The 24,112-nt window shown below is 47.7% G+C and overlaps 1 protein-coding gene across 1 annotated transcript; it reads left to right on the forward strand.

The window, feature by feature from the left end:
* The first annotated feature begins 344 nt into the window (after positions 1–344).
* Positions 345–23,854, forward strand: LOC140426995 (uncharacterized). Its single transcript, XM_072512351.1, has 3 exons — positions 345–398; positions 6,550–6,650; positions 21,434–23,854. Exons 2-3 carry the CDS (start codon positions 6,589–6,591, stop codon positions 22,671–22,673), a joined length of 1,302 nt encoding a protein of 433 aa, XP_072368452.1. The 5' UTR covers positions 345–398; positions 6,550–6,588; the 3' UTR covers positions 22,674–23,854.
* Positions 23,855–24,112: the final 258 nt, after the last annotated feature.

Below are 24,112 nucleotides of genomic sequence, written 5' to 3' on the forward strand. Positions count from 1 at the left end.
AGGACGTCGGGGATGGATAAAATGGCCGCCCCCATACCTCGCCCGTAGATGAGGGGTCACAAGATGGCGTCGGGGGTGGGCAAAATGGCCGCCCCCATGCGTCGTACAGGTCGGGGGCGGTCCAAGATGGCGGGGCCCCTCCTCCCCTCGTGGTGGTCGGGACCCAAAATGGCGGCGTCTGCGGGTCGTACATTGAGTGCTGGGGGGTCTGGGGGGCGCTAGGACCGCGCGGAGTTTCCGGGCCGCGGGCGCTAGGACCGCGCGGAGTTCCTTTGGTGCGAGCTCCAGGGCCGCGGGCGCTAGGACCGCGCGGAGCTCCCTCGCTGGGGACCGGCAGGTCAGTGCGAGCGCTGGGACAGTGAGGAGGTCCCTCGCCGGGGACGGAGGTCGGGGTCCAGGTGAGTTGTATTGCCGGCGGGTCAGGCGTGGGGCGCGGGACGGGGGCGAGGGCCCAGGTCGGCGGCTCCGGCGGGTCAGGCGTGGGGCGCGGGACGGGGGTGAGGGACCAGGTCGGCGGGTCGGGCGTGGGGCGCGGGACGGGGGCGAGGGCCCAGGTCGGCGGCTCCGGCGGGTCAGGCGTGGGGCGCGGGACGGGGGTGAGGGACCAGGTCGGCGGGTCGGGCGTGGGGCGCGGGACGGGGGCGAGGGCCCAGGTCGGCGGCTCCGGCGGGTCAGGCGTGGGGCGCGGGACGGGGGCGAGGGCCCAGGTCGGCGGCTCCGGCGGGTCAGGCGTGGGGCGCGGGACGGGGGCGTGGGCCCAGGTCGGCGGCTCCGGCGGGTCGGGCGTGGGGCGCGGGACGGGGGTGAGGGCCCAGGCCGGCGGGTCAGTCGTGGGGCCGCGAGCGCTGGCACCGCGCGGAGCTCCCTCACCGGGGACAGCGGTGGTCGGGGTCAAGGTAGGTGGCGCCGGCGGGTCAGGCGTGGGGCGCGGGACGGGGGTGAGGGTGGCGTTCGGGATACGGAAAACCCCTTCCTCTCCGTGGAGAGTGTTGGCTGGCACCCAAATCGGGAGCGCCGGCGGCGGGTCATACGTGGGCTGCGGGGAGGGGGGTTGGGGAGCGTAGGCGGCGTGCAGGGCTCCCAGTTCTCCCGGGGCCGCGGTGGTTGGGACCCAAAATGGCGGCGCCTGGGGGTCGCACATGGCGTGCTGGGGGGGTTGGGAGGCATAGACTGCCTGTAGGGCTCCCTGTTCTCCCGGGACGGCGGCGACCACGCGGGACCGGCACACCACCGCATAGTGGCCCTTTTTCCCGCAGCTTTTGCAGATGGCTGCGCGGGCCGGACAGCGTTGTCGGGGGTGCTTCGCCTGGCCGCAGAAATAACAGCGGGCGCCCCCTGTGCGACTCGGCGTTTGGACTGCGCAAGCCTGTGGGGTGTACGTACGTACGGGTACGTACGGGGCCCAATGGCCTGCCGCGCGGTCGGGGCCGTAGGCGCGGGTATTACGCGCGGCTACGTCCAGCGAGGCTGCCAGGGCCCGTGCCTCTGAGAGTCCGAGTGACTCTTTTTCTAGAAGTCTTTGGCGGATTTGGGAGGATTGTATACCTGCAACAAAAGCATCGCGCATTAACATGTCCGTGTGTTCGTTCGCGTTCACAGACGGGCAGCTGCAGGCTCGTCCCAAAATCAGCAGCGCGGCGTAGAACTCGTCCATCGATTCTCCGGGAGCTTGCCGTCTCGTCGCGAGCTGATAGCGAGCGTAGATTTGGTTAACTGGGCGAACGTAGAGACTTCTCAGTGCTGCGAACGCCGTCTGGAAATCGCGGGTGTCTTCAATGAGGGTGAAAATCTCCGTGCTCACCCTCGAGTGCAGGACCTGCAGTTTTTGTTCATCTGAGACTCTGCCTGTGGTCGATGTGATGTAGGCCTCAAAGCAAGTCTGCCAGTGTTTGAAGGCTGCTGCTGCATTCACTGCGTGGGGGCTGATCCTCAGGCATTCTGGAATGATCCTGAGCTCCATAGTCCTTTTTAGGCACGCTTAATAAATTGTGGCGCACAAAGACTCCGTGAGACAAACAGAGTGAAGTCGATGAGGCTTTATTAAGCGTGTCTGTTCCCCAGCAGCCCGATAGTAAACTGGCATGCGGGGGAAGGCACCGGCTTCTTATACTTCGCCTTCAGGGCGGAGTATGAGGTCAACGGCCAACCAGGACCCGGGATCTGTCAGCCAATGACATTAGGGCTTCCAGTCCCACATGACCCCCAATACATACTACCACAGAGGGGAAATTCCATGAGGGGGCGCATACGTTCGGGGTCGGGGCCTATTATCCCATTGCGCACTACGTAGCCCAAGATGGCTAGCCGGTTTGTGCTAAAAACGCACTTGTCCTCGTTGTACGTGAGGTTCAAGGCTTTAGCGGTCTGGAGGAATTTTTGGAGGTTGGCGTCGTGGTCCTGCTGATCGTAGCCGCAGATGGTTACATTGTTGAGATACGGGAACGTGGCCCGCAACCCGTGTTGATCAACCATTCGGTCCATCTCTCGTTGGAAGACCGAGACCCCGTTTGTGACGCCAAATGGGACCCTTAGGAAGTGGTATAATCGCCCGTCTGCCTCGAAGGCTGTGTACTTGCGGTCACTTGGGCGGATGGGGAGCTGATGGTAGGCGGACTTGAGGTCCACGGTGGAGAAGACCTTATATTGGCCAATCCGATTGACCATGTCGGATATGCGGGGGAGAGGGTACGCATCTAGTTGTGTGTACCTGTTGATGGTCTGGCTATAGTCTATGACCATCCTTTGCTTCTCCCCTGTCTTTACTACTACCACCTGTGCTCTCCAGGGACTATTGCTGGCCTGGATTATGCCTTCCTTCAGTAGCCGCTGGACTTCGGACCGAATGAAGGTCCGGTCCTGGGCGCTGTACCGTCTGCTCCTAGTGGCGACGGGTTTGCAATCCGGGGTGAGGTTTGCAAACAAGGATGGAGGCTCAACCTTGAGGGTTGCGAGGCCGCAGATAGTGAGTGGGGGTATTGGGCCGCCGAATTTGAAGGTTAGGCTCTGCAGGTTGCACTGGAAGTCTAATCCCAGTAATGTGGGGGCGCAGAGTTGGGGAAGGACGTAGAGCCTGTAGTTTTTAAACTCCCTCCCTTGCACCGTTAGGGTAACTATGCAGAAGCCTTTAATCTGTACGGAGTGGGATCCTGCAGCTAGAGAAATCTTTTGTGCGCTGGGACGGATGGTCAAAGAACAGCGTCTTACCGTGTCGGGGTGGATAAAGCTTTCCGTGCTCCTGGAGTCGACCAGGCATGGTGTCTCGTGCCCGTTTATCAGCACCGTTGTTGTCGTCGTCTGGAGCGTCCGGGGCCGAGCTTGGTCCAGCGTCATTGAAGCCAGACGCGATCGTAATGTTTGAGCGTCTTCTTCGAACCCCGTGGAGCCGTTGACACTGGGGTCCGTTGTTGTGGTCCAAGATGGCGGTGGGGGTGAACAAGATGGCTGCCCCCATGCATCGCACATTGCTGGGGGGTCACAAGATGGCGGCGGGGGTGGACGAAATGGCCGCCCCCATGCGTCGCACAGGTCTGGGGTGGTCCAAGATGGCGGTGCCCCTCCTCCCCTCGTGGTGGCCGGGACCCAAAATGGCGGCGCCTGCGGGTCGCACATGGGGCGCTGGGGGGGTTGGGGAGCGTTAGGAATGCGCAGGACTCCCTCTTCTCCGGGGACATCGGTGGCCGGGACCCAAAGTGGTTGCGCCTGCGGGTCGTACATGGGGCGCGGGGGGGGGGGGTTGGGGAGCGTTAGAGACGCGCAGAACTCCCTCTTCTCCGGGGACAGCGGTGGTCGGGACCCAAAGTGGTTGCGCCTGCAGGTCGTACATGGGGCGCTGGGGGGGTTGGGGAGCGTAAGAAGCTCGCAGGGCTCCTTGTTCTCCTGGGACAGCGGCGACCTCCCGGGACCGGCACACAGCCGCGAAATGGCCCTTTTTCCCGCAGCTCTTACAAATCGCTGCGCGGGCTGGGCAGCGCTGCCGGGGGTGTTTCGCCTGGCCGCAGAAATAGCAGCGGGCTCCCCCGGTGCGACTTGGCGTCTGAACCGCGCAAGCCTGTGGGGTGGTCGGGGGGGGGGGGTTTGTCGCGACGGGTGCATACGGAGCCCAATGGCCTGCCGCGCGGTCGGGGCCGTAGGCGCGGTCGTTTCGCGCGGCCACGTCCAGGGAGGCTGCTAGGGCCCGTGCCTCTGAGAGTCCTAGCGACTCTTTTTCTAAAAGTCTTTGTCGGATTTGGGAGGAGTTCATACCTGCCACAAAAGCATCGCGCATTAACATGTCCGTGTGTTCACTCGCGTTCACCGGCAGGCAGCTGCAGGACCATCCCAAAATTAGTAGCGCGGCGTAGAATTCATCCAGCAATTCTCCGGGACTTTGCCGTCTCGTTGCGAGTTGATAGCAAGCGTAGATCTGGTTTACTGGGCGAACATACATGCTTTTTAGTGCTGAAAACGCCGTCTGGAAATCCTCTGCGTCTTCGATGAGAGAGAAAATCTCCGTGCTTAACCTCGAGTGCAGGACCTGTAGATTTTGGTCTTCTGTGACCCGGCCGGGGGCCGTTCTGAGGTAGGCCTCGAAACAAGTCTGCCAGTGCTTGAAAACTGCTGCTGAGTTCACTGCGTGGGGGCTGATTTTCAGGCATTCCGGAATGATCCTGAGCTCCATATTCCTTTAGGCACGCTTAATAAATTGTAGCGCACAAAGACTCCGAGAGACGAATAGAGTGAAGTCGATGAGGCTTTATTAAGCGTGACTGTTCCCCCGCAGTTCGGTAGCAGACTGGCCTGCGGGGGAGGACTCCTGGTTCTTATACTCCGCCTTCAGGGCGGAGCTAGAGGTCAACGGCCAACCAGGACCCGGGATCTGTCAGCCAATGACATCATGGCTTCACAGTCCCACATGACCCCCTAATGCATACTACCACAGGTAGTCACCACTGTTGTATTATATTGTATATATGGGTATTACTGTAAGGCCCCTGTACTACAGGTACGGGGGTATATCCCTGCCTGCTGGCTCCGCCCAGGAGGCAGAGTATAAATGTGTGTGCTCTCCGAACAGCAGTCATTTCGTAAGCTGCTGTAGGAGCACACATCTCTGTGTAATAAAGCCTTGATTACATTCTACTCTCGTCTCGTCGTAATTGATAGCGCACCACCTTGGTTAATAAAGGCAAGAGCTCCAAAAGCCTTCTTCGCCACCTTATCTACCTGTCCTGCTGTCTTCAGAGATCTGTGAACCTGCACACTAAGGTCCCTTTGATCCTTTGTACTTCCTTGGGTCTGATCATTCATTGTATATTCTCTTTCCTTGTTAGTCCTCCCAAAACGCATTACCTCATACTTTTCATGGTTGAATTCCATTTTCCACTTTTCTGCCCATCTAGCCAATTTATATCATCCTGTAATCTATGGCCTATTGCCATCATCTACACACCTAGTCACCTCCTCAAAAATTTCAATCAAATTTGTAAGACATAGTCTCCCTTTGACAAAACCACACTGACTCTCTTTGATTAGTCCTTGCCTCTCCAAGTGGAGACTATCTCTGTCCCTCAGAAATATTTCCAGTAGTTTCCCTACCAATGAAGTTAGATTCACTGGCCTGTAATTTCCTGGTTCGTCTCTACTTCCCTTCTTGAATAATGGCACCACATTAGCTGTCCTCTAGTCCTCTGGCACTTCCTGTGGACAGAGGACTGGAGTCTCCTCCCTTACCTCCCACAGCAACCTGGGATACATTGCAACTGGCTCTGGGGATTTATCCACTTTTAGATTTGTTAAAACTGTTAGTATCTCCTCCCTCTCAATGTTAAGTCATTCAAGAAAATCGCAATACGTCCCTATACCTACATCATCCTTCTCCATAGTGAACACAGTTGCAAAGTATTAATTTAAAACCTCACCTTGTTCTTCCGGTTTGACACACAAATTGCCACGTTGGTCCCTAAAGGGTCCTATTCTTACCCTGGTCAACCTCCTGCTCTTTATATACTTATAAAACACCTTTGGATTTTCCTTTATTTTACCCACCAACGCTTTTTCATGCCCCCCTCTTCACTCTCCTAATTTCTTTCTTAAGTAATCCTCTGCCCTTTCTATATTCCTTTAGGGCCTCCGTTGTTTCGAGCCCTTGGTGTCTGCCTTGAGCTTCCCTTTTTTTCCTTATCTGACCCTGGATATCCCTTTACATGTAGGGTTCTCTACATATTGCTCCCAACCTTCGAAACTTATTGCTCCTAACTGTGGACAGCATGGTAGCACAGTGGTTAGCATTTTGGCTTCACAGCACCAGGGTCCCAGGTTCGATTCCTGGCTGGGACACTGTCTGTGTGGAGTCTGCACGTTTTCTCCGTGTCTGCGTGTGTTTCCTCCGGTTTCCTCCCACAAGTCCCAATAGAAGTGCTGTTAGGTAATTTGGACATTCTGAATTCTCCCTCTGTGTACCCGAACAGGCGCCGGAATATGGCGACTAGGGGCTTTTCACAGTAACTTCATTGCAATGTAAGCCTACTTGTGACAATAAAGACTATTATTATTTCTTATTCACTATTACAGGAACATGTCGGCCTTGTGCTCTCTCGATTTCCTTTTTGAATGAATCCCACTGCTCTGATGTCGATTTTCCTACAAGAAGCTGCTCCTAATTCTTTGAGGAGGTAACTAAGTGTGTAGATGAAGGTAGAGCAGTTGATGTCGTATACATGGATTTTAGTAAGGTGTTTGATAAGGTTCCCCATGGTCGGCTCATGAAGTAAGTAAGGAGGAGTGGGATAGAGGGAAATTTGGCCAATTGGATAAGTAACTGGCTATCACATAGAAGACAGAGGATGGGTGGATGGAAAATGTTCAGACTGGAGACCAGTTACCAGCAGTGTACCACAGGGATCAGTACTAGGTCCTCTGCTATTTGTGATTTTTATCAATGACTTGGAGGAGGGGGCTGAAGGGTGAGTCAGTAAATTTGCTGATGACACCAAGATGGGTGGAGTAGTGGATGAGGTGGAGGGCTGTTGTAGGCTGCAAAGAGACATTGATAGGATTCAGAGCTGGGCCGAAAAATGGCAGATGGAGTTTTACCCTAATAAGTGCGAGGTGATTCATTTTGGTAGAAAAAATTTGAATGCGGATTACAGGGTCAACGGCAGGGTTCGGAGGAATGTGGAGGAACGCAGGGGCTGTTTAGCACAGGGCTAAATCGCTGGCTTTGAAAGCAGACTAAGGCAGGCCAGCAGCACGGTTCAATTCCCGTAACAGCCTCCCCGAACAGGTGCCAGAATGTGGCGACTGGGGGCTTTTCATAGCAATTTCATTGAAGCCTACTTGTGAAAATAAGCGATTTTCATTCATTCAGAGAGATCTTGGGGTTCATGTCCACAGAACTCTGAAGGTTGCCACTCAAGTGGATAGAGCCGTGAAGAAGGCTTATAGTGTGTTAGCGTTTATTAACGGGGGCTTGAGTTTAAGAGCCACGGGGTTATGCTGCAACTATACATGACCCTGGTGAGACCACATTTGGAGTATTGTGTGCAGTTCTGGTCACCTCATTATAGGAAGGATGTGGAAGCATTGGAAAGGGTGCAAAGGAGATTTACCACGATGCTGCCTGGTTTACAGGATAGGTCTTATGAGGAAAGGTTAAGGATGCTAGGGCTTTTCTCTTTGGAGCGGAGGAGGATGAGAGGCTACTTAATAAAGGTTTATAAGATAATGAGGGGGATAGATAGAATGGTCGTTCAGAGACTATTTCCTCGGATGGATGTAGCTGTTACAAGGGGGCATCAGATTAAGAGTCAGTGTGGGAGATATAGGAGGGATGTCCGAGGTAGGTTCTTTACTCAGAGAGTGGTTAGGGTGTGGAATGGACTGCCTGCTGTGATAGTGGAGTCGGACACTTTAGGAACTTTCAAGCGGTTATTGGATAGGCACATGGAGCACAGCAGAATGACAGGGAGTGGGATAGCTTGATCTTGGTTTTGGACAATGCTCGGCACAACATCGAGGGCCCAGGGGCCTGTTCTATGCTGTACTGTTCTAAGTTCTATGTTCTAGTTAACTTTGGACAGATCCAGTCTTATTTGCTTAAAATTGGCCTTCCCACAATTAAGAACCTTAATTTCCAGTCTATCTTTATCCCTTTCCATAACGACCTTAAATTCTATTGCATTATGGTCACTGTTTCCAAAATGCTCCCCCACTGAAACTTCATCCACTTGCACGGCTTAATTCTCTAAAACTAGATCCAGCACCGCCCCTTATAGGACTTTCTACGTATTGGCATAAAAAGCTCTCCTGGATTCTTTTTAAGAATTCCGCCTCCTCTGAGCTTTTCACAGTTGACTATTCCAGTTAATATTGGGGAAGTTGAAATCGTCTACTATTATTACCCGATTTTTCTTACAATTCTCAGCGATTTGCCTACATATTTGCCCCTCTATCTCTAACTGACTGTTTGGGGGTCTACAGTGCACTTCCAGCAATGTGATCGGCCCTTTTTGTTACTAAGTTCTATCCATATGGTTTAATTTGAGAAACCTACTAAGATATCCTCCCTGAGTACTGCCGTAATGTTCTCCCTAATCAATAATGCAATTCCTCCTCCTTTTACTTCCCCCTCTATAACGCCTGAAACTTCTATACTCTGGAATGTCCAGCTGCCAGTTCTGCCCTTCTTTCAACCAAGTTTCTGTGATTGCAATGTCATCATTCCATGGGCTGATCAACATTCTTAAGAGTTCATCAGTCTTACCCGTCAGGCTCCTTGCATTGAATTAAATGCAGTTTAGCCTACCAATCCTCCCATGTGCCTCATCATACCCTTGTCTGCTCTACCCGCTTGACTTGCCAGGTTTATCCTCTATATTTGACTCCATCTTCTCACCAACTGTACTGTTACTTTGGATCCCAACCCCATCCAAATTAGTTAGGAACCCTGCCTAGTAGCATGAACAAACCTCCCTGCTAGGATATTTGGCCCATCCATTTCAGGTGCAACCCATCGCGCTTATACAGGTCCCATCAGCCCCAGGAGCGATCCAATGATCCAAGTATCCCAAGCCCCCCCTCCTGCACCATCCCTCTAGCCACACATTTATCTAATCTATCCACCTATTTCTACACTCACTTGCTCGTGACACGGAAAGTAAACCCGATATCACATTACAAGTCATGTTTTGTAACCTTCTGCCAAACTTTTTCTACCTGTGTCATTTGTACCAATGTGTACTATGACCCCTGGCGGATTACCCTCCCCTTTCAGAAAACCCTGTAACTGCTCCGTGGCATCTTTGACCTTGGCACCAGGGAGGCAACACTCCATTCTGGAGTTGTGCTCGCAGCCACAGAAACACCTGTCGGTCCTCCTCACTGTTGAATCCCTCACCACTATAGTTCGCTTTGTCATTTTCCTCCCCTGCTGTCCAGCAGAGCCAATTGTGCCCCCCACCCTGCGTTAGTATCCAAAACGGTGTACCTGTTTTGTAGGGGAATAGCCACAGGGGATTCCTGCACTGCCTGCCCAGCCCACTTGCTCGGCCTGGTGGTCACCCATTCCCTCCCTGCCTGGACCAAAATTCTGGAACTCTCATCCTGAACAGCCCTGTGGGTGTACCTGCACCGGATGGACTGCAGCGGTTCAAGAAGCTAGCTCATCGCCTCAAGAGCAAATAGGAATGGGTAGTACATGTTGGCCTTGCCAGCGATGCTCACATCCCATGAAAGAATAGAAAATAAAGAATTTACACCACTTCAACACTTGCAATGCAAAAGTTGGCACTGTGGCTCAACCTCGGAGTTTCAGTTGCACTATTAAAATTAGATCTCCTCACAGCAGAAAGTTATGGCTGGTACTAAACAGTCTATTAACCTTTTTAATGATAAAATTTACAATCCTGCAATGTAACTCAAACTCTTTGCCCCAGCTGGTAGATTTGTCCTAGAGGATTTGGAATCTTTCTTTTACACTTCTTTCCCATTTTTCAGTCACTTTATGTATCCCATTTGACCCAAATTAATCTTATTTCCTTTCCTGTGGTTCCTCGGTTTCTCAATCTTTAAATCTCATTGGTTAATGAACTGGTCCTGCCATTAATCAAGATCCCAGGTTGCTCATTATCAACTTGCATTTCTAGTCATTGTTGGCATTAAAAACTAACAGTGGCTAAAAATTGAGGAAAAGCAATCCAGCAAATGGGGCGCAGTGAGATTCGCATTCCGGAAAATTCTGGGCCATAAAGTGTTCTCTCAACAGAGTGTCTCATGTTTATTGCCAGCAGATGGCAGTGCAAGCATGGAGTAGAGATTCACACGTTTATTTACCTTTGAATTCAGTGATGGATCAGGATACTTGTGACAACTGTGGAAACTGTACATTTGCACAGCAGTTTCTGGAATTCAAACAAATATTCAGTTGGGAGCTTTGTGTGTGATTCAATGTGGTCGGCCTGCCTGCAGACGTTGACATGGTTGGCCACACTATCCTCCTCCAGTGCCTTTCCATTGTTGTCCAGCTTAGTGGGGCTGCACTCACCTGGTTCCATTCTTATCTAATCGTAGCCAGTGTACCACCTGCAATGGTTTCTCTTCCCAGTCCAACATTGTCACCTCTGGCATCCCGTCTACCTGCTACTGCTCGGTGATATCATCCAAAGACACAGCATCAGCTTCCTGTATGCTGATGGCAGCCACACGTATTTCACTACCATCTCTGTCAACCCATGTGACATCCAGTACTCAATCAGGCTTCACAGAAGAGGATGAGGGTAAAACACGCTGTTCATGTCATGCTGTTACGATCTCGGTAGAGATCAATAACTTTTTATTTTAAGCGGAAGAAATATGAAATCCCAATTATTTCCAAGCCACAAGGTTCTCCAGTTTAAAACAGAAGAGCTTTTAATACACAAGACCCAACAAAGCAAACACTAAATACTATCAATCCTATACTCTTAACATCCAGAATTAACATGAGATTATAACGAATTATCAGACGTGTGGTCAAATAGAAATTATAAATTGTAAATTTAATTGCAGAAAAATGAAATGAAATGAAAATCGCTTATTGTCACGAGTAGGCTTCAATGAAGTTACTGTGAAAAGCCCCTAGTCGCCACATTCCGGCGCCTGTTCGGGGAGGCTGGTACGGGAATTGAACCGTGCTGCTGGCCTGCCTTGGTCTGCTTTAAAAGCCAGCGATTTAGCCCAGTGAGCTAAACCAGATGCAGCTAAAGCGAATCTTCCAAATAGGCTCAGCAGTTCATTCAGATTTTGATGATCGCAGTGAGTCACAAGGTCCTTCAAACTCTGTTTCCCTCATGAATAATTTCAGCCCCTCTCCTTCTCGCAGCTAGTCTGATCTCCAGTCGACAGCAGCGCACAACCAACTCAAGGTCCACGGGCACAGTCTGCACCACAAATGGCACACATATTCAAATCCTGCTCAACACGGTCTGGATGGCTTAGATCCAGCAATTATTTTCGAGTGACAGAAACAACTACATTTGCTTAATTCTCAGCTTCTGCATCTAGACTGTCTTCTTCAGCTTGCTTGTACTGTATCAGTGGACTCAATAACTGCTACAGCTGCCTGTGTCATTTTGTGTCTTTCAATCTGAGTTCGCCCCTGATTTCATTTTCAGGTCCTTTTTCAGTTCAGCTTCTGTTTTGAGCAACATACAAATTAAAAGTAAAAATATAGGCCTGGATCTGCTGAAGAGTTGCAATCATCTTTGAATGACTGCTGCGTCCCAAAATTTGCGACGCTGCATTTTGAATGGGGCCTTCAGAATCCGGCTGTCCCAGATATGCGGAGCGCAACATCCTTCAGGAAATTCTATAGGTTATGGGCGAGGGTTTTTCAGAACTCCAAAATGTATCATGGAGTTCAACCAACCTCTCCCTTTAATGGATTTGTTGCTTTTCCGAGCACACGGCTTTTTCCTTAGGTGTGGGATTACAATTATGGACACGTGGGTTTTTAAACACAAAACACTGTTTATTCCATGAACTCAACTTAACATCTTAGATAAACATTGGCTCTCCTAACACCCCTTACTTCAAAGATAACTCAGAAAATATTGCAACAGTAAATAATTCCTTAAAATGTTCCTTCAAACTTCCAAGAGACTTAACACCTTTAAACAGTACCACATCAGGTTAAAGGATATATATTATTTCTGTAGAATGGCAGAGATATATTAGCTTGGTTGATTTCAGCTCCAGCACCTTGTTTTTTTCCTGCAGCTCTCTGGACACACCCAGCCACACACAACCTGCTTTCTCCAACTGCAAAACTAAACAGCAAAACTTGCAGCTCTCTGGGAACACACAGAGACACACACTGCTTTTTAAACTGCAACTAAAAACCTGCAAAATGGCTGACCTGAACTGAGCTACACCCACTCTATGACATCACTGTTTTCTAAAAGGTACATTGCTTAAACATCCAGTTCTTAAAGGCCCTCTCGCATGACACTTCCCCCCCAAGAAAAAAAAAGAAACCATCAATTAAGAAATGTACACAGTAAATATACCTTTTTGTTTTTAAAAAAAACAACACATGCAAACAGGTATAATAATATAGTCCATTTTTCTTTGTTCTACATCCAACCAAAATCCTTCTCGATTGATCACATTCGTGACAAAGCACCGGCTATCACATTTTCCCGTCCTGCCACATGTACTATTATTAAATGAAATGGCTGGAACAACAAACTCCAGCGAAACAGCCTTGCATTGTTATTCCGGAATCACTCCAAAAACGTCAAAGGATTATGATCCGTATTTATAATGGTGTCAGATGGATTGCTGGTCACATAAATGTGAAAATTTTGCAAAGCCAGCACCAAACTCAAAGTCTCCTTCTCAATCGTCGAATATATTTTCTGGTGAGAATTCAATTTCTTTGAAAAATAACCAACAGGCCGCTCTAGCCCTTCATCGTCGTCTTGTAGAAGCACTGCACCTACACCCACATCGCTCGCATCAACAGCCACTTTGAATTTATAATCTGGGATGACTAACACAGGAGCAGTGGTTAACAGAGCGTTCAGGCCATCAAATGCCTGTTGACACTCCGCTGTCCACTGGAATTTGTTACGCTTCTTGAGCAAATCCGTCAGTGGAGTGACCACACTGCTAAAATTTGAAACAAATTTCCGGTAAAATCCACTCATACCAAGAAATCGCATTATTTCCCGTTGTGTCGAGGGTATCGGAAACTTCCCAATAGCTTTTGTTTTCACATCCCGTGGGACCAGTCGACCCTGTCCGATTGTATTGCCAAGGAAAGTGACTTGGGCTTTCCCAATTTCACTTTTGACTAGGTTTATCACCAAACCCGCCTCCTGAAGTCGATCGAATAACTCCCTCAGATGTTTTAAATGTTCTTTCCATGTCTGGCTGAAAACTACCAGATCATCGATGTATACCGCACAATTGGGTAATCCTGAAACGACTGTATTAGTTAACGGTTGAAATGTTGCTGGGGTGTTTTTCATGCCAAATGGCATAACTTTGAACTGGTATATACCACCTGGAGTCACAAAAGCTGAAATCTCCTTCGCCCTTTCAGATAAAGGTACTTGCCAGTAACCTTTCAGTAAATCCAATTTGGAAATAAAAGCGGATTGTCCCACTTTCTCAATGCAATCCTTCAAACGTGGGATAGGATAAGATCTTGTAACTGCATTCACCTTTCTATAGTCCACACACAACCGTTGGGTACCGTCTGGTTTAGGTACCATCACTATGGGTGAGCTCCATTGGCTGCAACCCACTTCAATTATGCCATTCTTCAGCATACTCTCAATCTCTCTGTTAACCTGTGCCAATTTTAAAGGATTAAGTCTATATGGATGTTGTTTGATAGGAACAGCATTTGCCACATCTACATCATGTATAGCCATTTTAGTACTTCCCAATTTATCTCGACAAACTTGCCCATGGGATATCAATAACTCTTTCAGGTCAGTTCGTTTTTCCTCTGGAAGGTAACTTAACAATTCATCCCAATTTTTAAAAACATCCTCATTTTCCAATTTAATTTGAGGTATGTCAAATTCAGTCATCTCGATTTGGTTCGTCAATTTCAGTTAGAATCATTAAAACCTCCTTTTTCTCTCCTTCCCTTTCAAAGTACCTTTTAAGCATGACACACTCGGTGAGTCTTCCTTCTATCTGGTGTTTTTACCACATAATTCACCTCACTTAATTTCCTTTCAATCTGATACGGTCCACAAAACCTAGCTTTTAAAGGCTGCCCTACCACTGGTAACAATACTAAAACTTTATCCCCACTGGCAAAACTACGACCTTTGGATTTCTTATGTGCTACCCGTTTCGTCACATTTTGTGCAACTTTCAAATGTTGTCTAGCCAATTCACCTGCTCTATTTAATCGTTCCCTAAAATTTGATACGTAATCCAATAGTGTAATTTCCAATTTCTCACCCACCAATTTTTCTTTAATCAATTTAAGTGGTCCTCTTACCTCATGACCAAAAATTAGTTCAAAAGGACTAAATTTGGAAGACTCATTACGTGCATCCCTAATTGCAAACAATACGAATGGGATTCCTTTATCCCAATGCTCTGGATAATCTTGGCAATACGCCCTCAACATTGTCTTTAATGTCTGATGCCACCTTTTTAACGCTTCCTGCGATTCTGGATGGTACGCAGTTGATTTAAATTGTTTTATTCCTAAGCTATCCATAACTTCTTTGAATAACTTTGAAGTAAAATTTGTTCCTTGATCCGATTGAATTTCTGTGGGTAGTCCATATCTAGTAAAGAATTTAAGTAACTCCTCCACAATCCTTTTAGCTGTAATATTACGTACTGGAATGGCCTCTGGAAACCTAGTAGACACAACCATTATCGTCAAAAGATATTGATTCCCACTTTTTGTTTTAGGAAGCGGTCCTACACAATCGATTAGGACCCTTATAAAAGGTTCCTCAAATGCTGGAATGGGTATTAAGGGTGCTGGTTTTATCACTGCTTGTGGTTTCCCTATCACTTGACATGTGTGACATGATTGACAAAATTTAACTACATCTTTATGTAGTCCAGGCCAATAAAAAAGTTTCTGGATTTTAGCTCGAGTTTTCCTTATTCCCAAATGACCACCCACTGGTACCTTATGTGCAACTCGCAACATCTCCTTTCTATACCCTACCGGCAATACTACTTGATGACCTTCTGCCCACTTTTCATCCTCCTGCATACGTACAGGTCGCCATTTTCTCATCAAGACCATCATTTTTACGGTAATAACGCTCTGGTATACTCTCAAATTCCTCTTCCGTATATGCTTTCTGATATATCCATTTTATTTCTACATTTTTCTGTTGTAACTCTGCCAATTTTCCTGAACTAAAAATATCTGCCTTATCCTCCACCTGTTCTTGTTCTTTTTCAACCACCTGATCAAAAATCATTTCTGATAATTGCACTTCAACTTCACTCTTTCATTTCTCCTCTTGTCTTAACCTGTGACTTTGCTACCTTGTTACTACACAATCCGGACAAATCCCAGGATTTACTTTACCCACACAAGTAAATTCTTTAAAGACATCTGGCACCTTCTTAATAATCACTTTTTGAACAGGCTGTACAATCATTTGCACCTCCTTCGCTTCCCTTGGGCTTTCCTTTACCACTCTAACAAATCCCACTGTCTTATCCTGTTTTACCACATCAGCCTTCCCAGTGCTTTTCTTCAACCACCAACACTGTGACTTTACATGGCCTAGTTTATTACAGTGAAAACATTTGAAACTTTTCATTTCTTTTCTACCCTCCTGGATTTCTTTTTTAATCTGAGGTACACTCTCTTTATTGTCTCCCATCAGATCACCTTTACCTTTACCACTTGAGTATTTCTCATGTCCCCAGTTTCTATCCCTCACCGGCTGAAACTGATGTCGGAAACAAATCTTTGATTTATGAACTAATTCATAATCATCTGCCATTTCCGCTGCTAATCTCGCAGTTTTAACCCTCTGTTATTCCACACGAGTTCTCACTACATCAGGAATTGAGTTTTTAAACTCCTCCAAAAGTATAATTTCTCTGAGAGCTTCATACGTTTTGGTCTATTTTCAAAGCCCTTATCCACCTATCAAAATTACTCTGAGCTGACTTCCGGGTGCGGCGATGACCAGCTGAGTCGCACGTTTCGGCAGCTCCCGGTGTAACGGACTTTTGGGCTCTTAATAAGAGCCCCAACGGCAATTTTAACGGCTAAAAGTACTGTGCGGTGAACCAGAAGGGAATCCCCCCTGGATACGGATGGAAAAAGGAGAGGAAGGTGGCCGGATTGCGGTGGATCCTTTAGAGCAGCGGCAAGGAAGGCAAGCAAAAACCAAGATGGTGTTGGAAGGTGGCAGTTTAATATGGGGCCCTGAACAACACGAGTTTTTGAAACGCTGCGTGGAAGAACTCAAAAAGGAAATGAAGAAGGAGCTGTTGGCCCCGATATTACAGGCGATCGAAGGGCTAAAGGAGGAGCAAAAGACCCAGGAGCGGGAGCTTCGGGTCGTGAAGGCAAAGGCTGCCGAGAATGAGGACGACATACAGGGCCTGGTGGTGAAGATGGAGATGCACGAGGCACACCATAAACGATGTGTGGAAAGGTTGGAGGCACTGGAAAACAACGCAAGGAGGAACAACCTGAGGATTCTTGGTCTTCCTGAAGGTGTGGAGGGAGCGGACGTCGGGGCATATGTGAGCACGATGCTGCACTCGTTAATGGGAGCGGAGGCCCCGGCGGGTCCGTTGGAGGTGGAGGGAGCATACCGAGTGATGGCGCGAGGACCGAGAGCAGGAGAAATTCCCAGAGCCATAGTGGTGAGATTCCTCCGTTTTAAGGATAGAGAAATGGTCCTTAGATGGGCGAAGAAAACTCGGAGCAGTAAATGGGAGAACGCGGTGATCCGCGTTTATCAAGACTGGAGTGCGGAGGTGGCGAGAAGGAGGGCGAGCTTTAATCGGGCCAAGGCGGTGCTTCACAAAAAGAAGATAAAATTCGGAATGCTGCAACCAGCAAGACTGTGGGTCACATATCAAGGGAGGTACCACTACTTTGAGACGGCGGATGAGGCGTGGACTTTTATCGTGGAAGAAAAATGGAATGAGCGGGTTATTAAAAAAAAGAACGTTTGAAACAAAATGGTGGGGCGAGTATGGGGGGCGAAGAAGGGGGGAAAGAGGAGTTTTATGTTATTAATCCTGCGATGTTGACGAATGTGATATAAAATAGTTACTTTAGAGTTACTAGTTAATGTAATGTAGAAATAAGCCACTTTGATTCTTGCAGTTAGGGACAAAGGAATTTGAGACCGCATGGAAAAAGCAGGAAGAGGTGTGTCTATGAGAGTGATGCTGCATTGATAGGCGCCAGAGAAAGGGATTGGAAGTGAGCCAATCAGAATAGATCGAACAGGTCAGGAGGGACATAGGCTGACCTATGTCCGTCGAGTATGTGAAACTTGATACCATTTGAATTGATTTTGCAGAGATCCCTTTGTCTTTTAGTTCAGTCGTTTTCTGGGATGTAAGAGGCTGGATGTCTTTTACGTTTCTGTAAGATGATTCAAGCTTGCAAGCTAAATAAATAACTTCTGTTTACGTGCGAATCCGTCTCAACTTTTACTGAGGCCAGACTGACAGAGAAAGAAATTTGGAGATCTACATTTGGTGCCGAAACCCGGGATTTCTCTGGGCGATCCTGATCCAACTGCGAAATCAGAATTAGACTGATTATGAACAGGAAGATGGGGAACAAAGGGCCCTCAATGTAGAACTGGAAAACGACCGCGCATTGATTGTTCCCCTCTTCTTATCGTCTGATTAGTCTGGTCACTCACGGTTGGCACAGAAAGACCGCCTTGACGAAATCACAGGTCAGTCTGGGGATTAGCACTTTAATTGATGGGATTTCATATTGTTGTTTCGGCTTGGGTTAGGGTTTTGGGCTGATGGGACTTTAATAATGAAGGTTCAGTCTATTATCAGGGTTCAGAGGCTGATGGGACTTAATTAATGAAGGTTCAGTCTATTATCAGGGTTCAGAGGCTGATGGGACTTAATTAATGAAGGTTCAGTCTATTATCAGGGTTCAGAGGCTGATGTGACTTAATTAATGAAGGTTCAGTCTATTATCAGGGTTCAGAGGCTGATGTGACTTAATTAATGAAGGTTCAGTCTATTATATGGGTTCAGAGGCTGATGTGACTTCATTAATGAAGGTTCAGTCCAGTATAACTGTTTTTAAATCTGAAGATGGTTCAACTCTATGTGTGAGTGTTTTAAATATATAGTTGATTAAGCTAAAATTGTCTCCTTGGACTGTAAAGTTCCGAGGTCTAGTTGAGATTGTGAGGAATGCTGCATATTGGTTGAAGCAGAAGTCTCTCAAAGGGTTAACAGCAGCAGGCGGAGTTGAAAACAGACAGTGCTTCTCACTCAGGCTTTGAGATAACAGCAGCAGCCGTAGTGTAATCGGATACCTTTCCTTTGAGTCAGTGAACACCAGCAAAGTTACGTTTTGAATTAATTAAAGGAAACCAGTGGGTTTCTCCACCTCTTTGATAAAAGTTATTATTTTCGAAAGCAATTGATTGAAATTGCCAGAATCTTAAATTTTACTTACTTGAAATAAGGTTTATCTCATTTTATCTGGAGATTAATAGAAACTTAAAGAAGATCATGGACACCATTTTAAAAAGTGTCAATCTGGAGATGATAGTTGATTTTGCTAATACTTATGATAGTTGATTTTGCTAATACTTATGATAGTTGATTTTGCTAATACTTATGTGTATGTAAAAGAAAAAAAACTTGTTAAAAGAAAAATTGTTAAGATAAAGAAATAATTAAGTTGTAAATGTTATACAAGTTTGTGTTAAGCAAATTGTAAATTTAGTTCTGAGTTGAGATCAGAGCTAAGCTTGCAAGTTGCAGTAATTCAATTTGAATTTTCAACCATTTTTAAGTTTAAAAAAAAAGAGAGCAAATAGAGAAAAGAAGGACACAGATCTTGAATGCGTTGAATAGCACATTTCAAAGGCCCATAAATCTTTCTGTTATCTTAGACCTAAAACCTAGGAAGATTGACGAGCCATAGGAATTTCTGGGGCGTTTTAATGAAATCTACCGGGGGCAGTCAGGCGATTTGCTGTATCAAAATGGTCAGAATTCCCCTCAATACTGTGCTATGTTAATGCATTGCCTACCACCTTCTGTGGTTACTGCTGTGAAATGTAATAACATGAATTGGACAGAGAACGACCCTTCCCAGATGGCAAGGGCAGTCAGATTTTACTGGAAGGAGGGTGTAGGCCAAGAAGGAGGCTCAGTTACAAAGGTTAAGACTGAGTATGTAATGAAAAAGGATGATCTGCGATCCCAACAAGCGGCAGAAATGGTAGTTTACCAGCAGGAGCTCCAATATAGTGACTTTGGGTGGGTGGATCAGCGAAGAGGAGGATGAGACAACAGTGCTATATTTCTATCACCCCCCAGTGGTGGACGTTAGACATTGAACAGTCACTGCATCACGTTACCCTGGCCTATGACAGAACTGGACGAAACAGGGAGTTGGAGGACAAATACCGGCCATTACTTGAGACCGAATGGCCAGTCAAGGTTACAGCCACAGTCACGGGAAAAGAAGGTACAGCCGATTTTGTTACAATATCACCACATTTATGGCCACAGTCAGCTTCGGTAAGCCCTCATATTACACGTCAGGTCCATGACCAGTACCATGCCAGGGATATGGGGCGAATGGTCAGCATCTTACCGCAGCTCGTCAGAATAGGTATGAGATATACCTTTTGAACAATCCACGTCTGACATTTAAATACTGTACCACTATCAATCCAGCCTGTTTTCTTAGTGGTCCCCCTGTCCATGAAGACGCACCTGGCCACGACTGTTTAGCCTTGATTCAGGAAACTACCACAATAGGGCGATTTGAGTGACATTTCGTCAGAACAACCTGACATGATTATGTGTGGTCAAATATCCCACCGGGGTTTAGTTAATGACCTACTGCAGGCCCTCCTTCTGCCAGCGCAGATTTCCGTTATTAAATGCGCTGCCCACACGAATGGTACAACCCCAGTTGACGTTGGTAATGAACGAGCAGATTGTGCAGCGCGCACAGCCGCACAAATTCAGCAAGTTATGGTGCCTAAAATGTTAAGTCAGACTAAATGATCTACTATGAATGTGTCTGCTTCTGACAAGCCAATGCCAACCATCCAAGACGTCATAAGGTTACAGGAGGACGCTCCTGAGAGTGATAAACAAATGTGGAAACGGTTAGGTTGTACATATGATTCTGTTTCCTCTTTATGGACCACGCCTGCACATCAGACTTGTATGTCTGATGTACTGGCTTTATGGGTCATCGAATGTGTACACTTTGCAACTCATTGTGGGGCTCGAGGGACTAGTGATTTGTTGCTGGACACTTGGTGGCACCCTAAAATGCAGGGGTTGGCCCAAAGTATCAGTAATCGGTGTTTGATTTGTCAGCAATATAACACCGGAAAAGGTATCCCTTGTGGGAAGGGGCAAACCCCGTTGCCCAGTGGTCCCTTTGAGACGCTCCAAATGGATTACATTGAGTTGGAAAGGTGTCAATGTTACAAATATGTTTTGGTCATTGTGGATGTGTTCAGCAGATGGGTCGAGGCGTATCCGACTATCTATAGTAAAGCTGCTACTGTGGTTAAAGTCTTGATGAGGGAAATCATTCCCCGGTACGGTATACCAGCTCAGTTAAGTTCTGATAATGGGCCTCATTTTATTGGACAAATTAACAAGGAGTTTTGCTCCCAGTTGGGCATACGCCAGCAGTTACACTGTGCTTACAGACCGCAGGCAGCCGGGGTGGTTGAGAGACACAATCAGACCCTCAAAACTAAATTGGCTAAATTAAGAGCAGACACGGGACTGACATGGCTTAAGTTGCTCCCCGTTGCCCTCTTCCAGCTGCGGGTTACACCTGCGGGACCAGCCCGGCTCTCTCCCGCCGAGATTCTTTATGGCAGGCCTCTTAGAACTCCTTGGAGCCTGCAGGTTCCCAGACGGGTTCAGTTTCATCAGATGACTGAAGAAATGACCACCTATGTTCTAGCCCTTACGCAAGTGCTCAAGGAACTCCATGGCCCAGTCCGTGCGGCTCACCAGCCATTGCCCCAGTACCTAGCTCACTTTCAGTCCAGCCCGGTAGTTATGTCATGGTCAAAAAAATTGGACTAGGAAGGGGTCGGAGCCGCGATGGGACGGGCCCTTCCAAGTTCTCCTTACCACCCCCACAGCAGTTAAAGTGGAGGGGCGAAGTGCTTGGGTCCACCTACATCACTGTAAATTGAGTCCATCTCCACTACTGTAAAAGGTCGGATACTAACCTGCCTCCCTTCTCCAGTGCTATTTTACAGGTGTGGAGCATGATGGAGTGGCTACGCATCGTCTGTCTGATATTTGGCCTCACTTCGCTTGGCGTGTTATTGGCGATGGACATGGAAAAGGGGAATATTATGTATCTGTGTAGCCCCAACCAATCTACAAGGATACATCACCTATGCAAAGGTGATGTTCTTCACTGCCCCCATATACGAGGACATGGTATCGACTCATGGAAGGTCATCAAAGTTAAGGAGAATGCGGGAGTCATGAAGCAGCTGCACCGGTCCCGGCGATGGGAAGGGAACATTATATGGACATTGCCTTGTTTTTGGAATACATGTAAATTTGATTTTGGATGTGTTAAAAGTGGTACAATAAAGGTAACATCAGGCTGTCAGAAGAGTGTAGGAAGAGACCATGAGAAAGAGAAAGGGACTAGAGAGAGGACGGGGCGTGTGAGAAGGGAAGTACAGCTAGAACGTAGGTTACCGGGAGATGCACTTAAGTTAATTAAAGGCCAAACTGAGGAAAACCCGGGTAGTATGAATCTCTTCTACCAGATTTACCACCGTCTGTATGGCCAGGGACGGGTTGTCTGCTACCCAAACCCCGCAGCGGTGTCTAGGTTATTTTCTGTTTCACCGCTTTGGGGCACTCCCCAAACGGTGGTTCATTGTCAGCATTCCGAGCCATTGCCCGAGCACGTCACTCTTCCTTACGATCCGGATTCAGCACCACCGGCTATTTGCCTTCCCCTCCCTCGGGATAATTCCCATTCACAGTACGATAGGCTGCGACGGTGGAGGGCGTACATACCTAGCCACTTCACTCCCAATAGGGATTCCCGGTCGTACGAGAATTGCTTCAGCAGTGAAGGATATGGCTGTTTGCTGGTAGAGGTGGACACAAATATAACATGTCTGTTTCCCACCTGTACGGACAGGAGGTGCCATATCACCCAGGCGTCTGGCCAATGCGTTTGTTATAACACCACTTGCGTTCCATTGAACGCTGGCCTCCAGCTCCTTTGTGGCTGGGCGAATGTCTCTCATATCACTGTTGGGAATAGGGCTTTCCGCATTGCTGGGCGGCCCGAATGGGCATTTCAAAATTGGATAAACTGGGCTACTGGGAGGTCCTTACGCAACCGATATGCTGATTGTGATGCTAGTCTCCACACGGAACAAGGATACTACTTTTTATTTAATGGTACGGCGACCAACGTTTTGTCACCCCATTTCCCCGCCGAATTGCTATAGGGACTCTAGTCCCTACCACAGTCCCCTGCCCTTCGGCGTGGAACCTGCATAATCAGTTAGCACGCCGGGCAGTCTCTGCTGAATTTTGCGAGAACTGGAAAAAACCTCAGGTTCTTGCACCCAACCGGGGCCACTCAGCCGGGTGGGGCATTCTGAGCGTATTGACACTGGGAGGTGAGGGGGGTTCCTTGGCTGTTAGTGATCGGAATTATTTTATTTGCGGCCTTACCATCTTGGGAAATGAAACCTTGGGAGCCCTCGGGGCAATAACTAAGGAGTTGTCTCAGCTACGGTTGTTTGCAATGCAGAACCGGTATGCTCTTGACTATCTTCTGGCCCGTGAGGGTGGGGTATGCGCCATAGTACAGGGCAAGTGTATCATGGGTGTTCAGGACTTGACCGCTAACATTACTAAATTTATGGATCGCATACGGGATCACTTGGACGGGATGCAGGATCCTGACTCTTGGGGTAACTGGGGATCTGGAGGATGGAAGGACTGGTTGATAAATATGGCCATGTATCTAGTGGTAGCTATCGGCTGCATCTTTGTGGGCCTGGCCATCCTTAAATGTGTGATGGGTAGAATGCGGGGTGCACTAGATCAGATCACCGCCCCAATCACCGAAAAAAAAAAAATTTAACTGTTAAAATCCATGAGGGTGAGGCAGATGAAGGGGGGCTAAGACAGGAATTGGAAATGCAGCGACGGATCTTTTTAGATGAGGAACCGTAGCTATAGATTGGATAGTTCGGTTATCATGGAATGATAAAAGGAGGGAATGACGAATGTGATATAAAATAGTTACTTTAGAGTTACTAGTTAATGTAATGTAGAAATAAGCCACTTTGATTCTTGCAGTTAGGGACAAAGGAATTTGAGACCGCATGGAAAAAGCAGGAAGAGGTGTGTCTATGAAAGTGATGCTGCATTGATAGGGGCCAGAGAAAGGGATTGGAAGTGAGCCAATCAGAATAGATCGAACAGGTCAGGAGGGACATAGGCTGACCTATGTCCGTCGAGTATGTGAAACTTGATACCATTTGAATTGATTTTGCAGAGATCCCTTTGTCTTTTAGTTCAGTCGTTTTCTGGGATGTAAGAGGCTGGATGTCTTTTACGTTTCTGTAAGATGATTCAAGCTTGCAAGCTAAATAAATAACTTCTGTTTACGTGCGAATCCGTCTCAACTTTTATTGAGGCCAGACTGACAGAGAAAGAAATTTGGAGATCTACAATGTGGTAACTTTTCTCTCTTCCACAGGAACATAGAACATAGAACATAGAAAATACAGCACAGAACAGGCCCTTCGGCCCACGATGTTGTGCCGAACCTTTGTCCTAGATTAATCATAGATTATCATTGAATTTACAGTGCAGAAGGAGGCCATTTGGCCCTTTGAGTCTGCACCGGCTCTTGGAAAGAGCACCCTACCCA

This window comes from Scyliorhinus torazame, chromosome 7 (genome assembly GCF_047496885.1).
Source record: "Scyliorhinus torazame isolate Kashiwa2021f chromosome 7, sScyTor2.1, whole genome shotgun sequence".
NCBI lineage: Eukaryota > Metazoa > Chordata > Chondrichthyes > Carcharhiniformes > Scyliorhinidae > Scyliorhinus > Scyliorhinus torazame.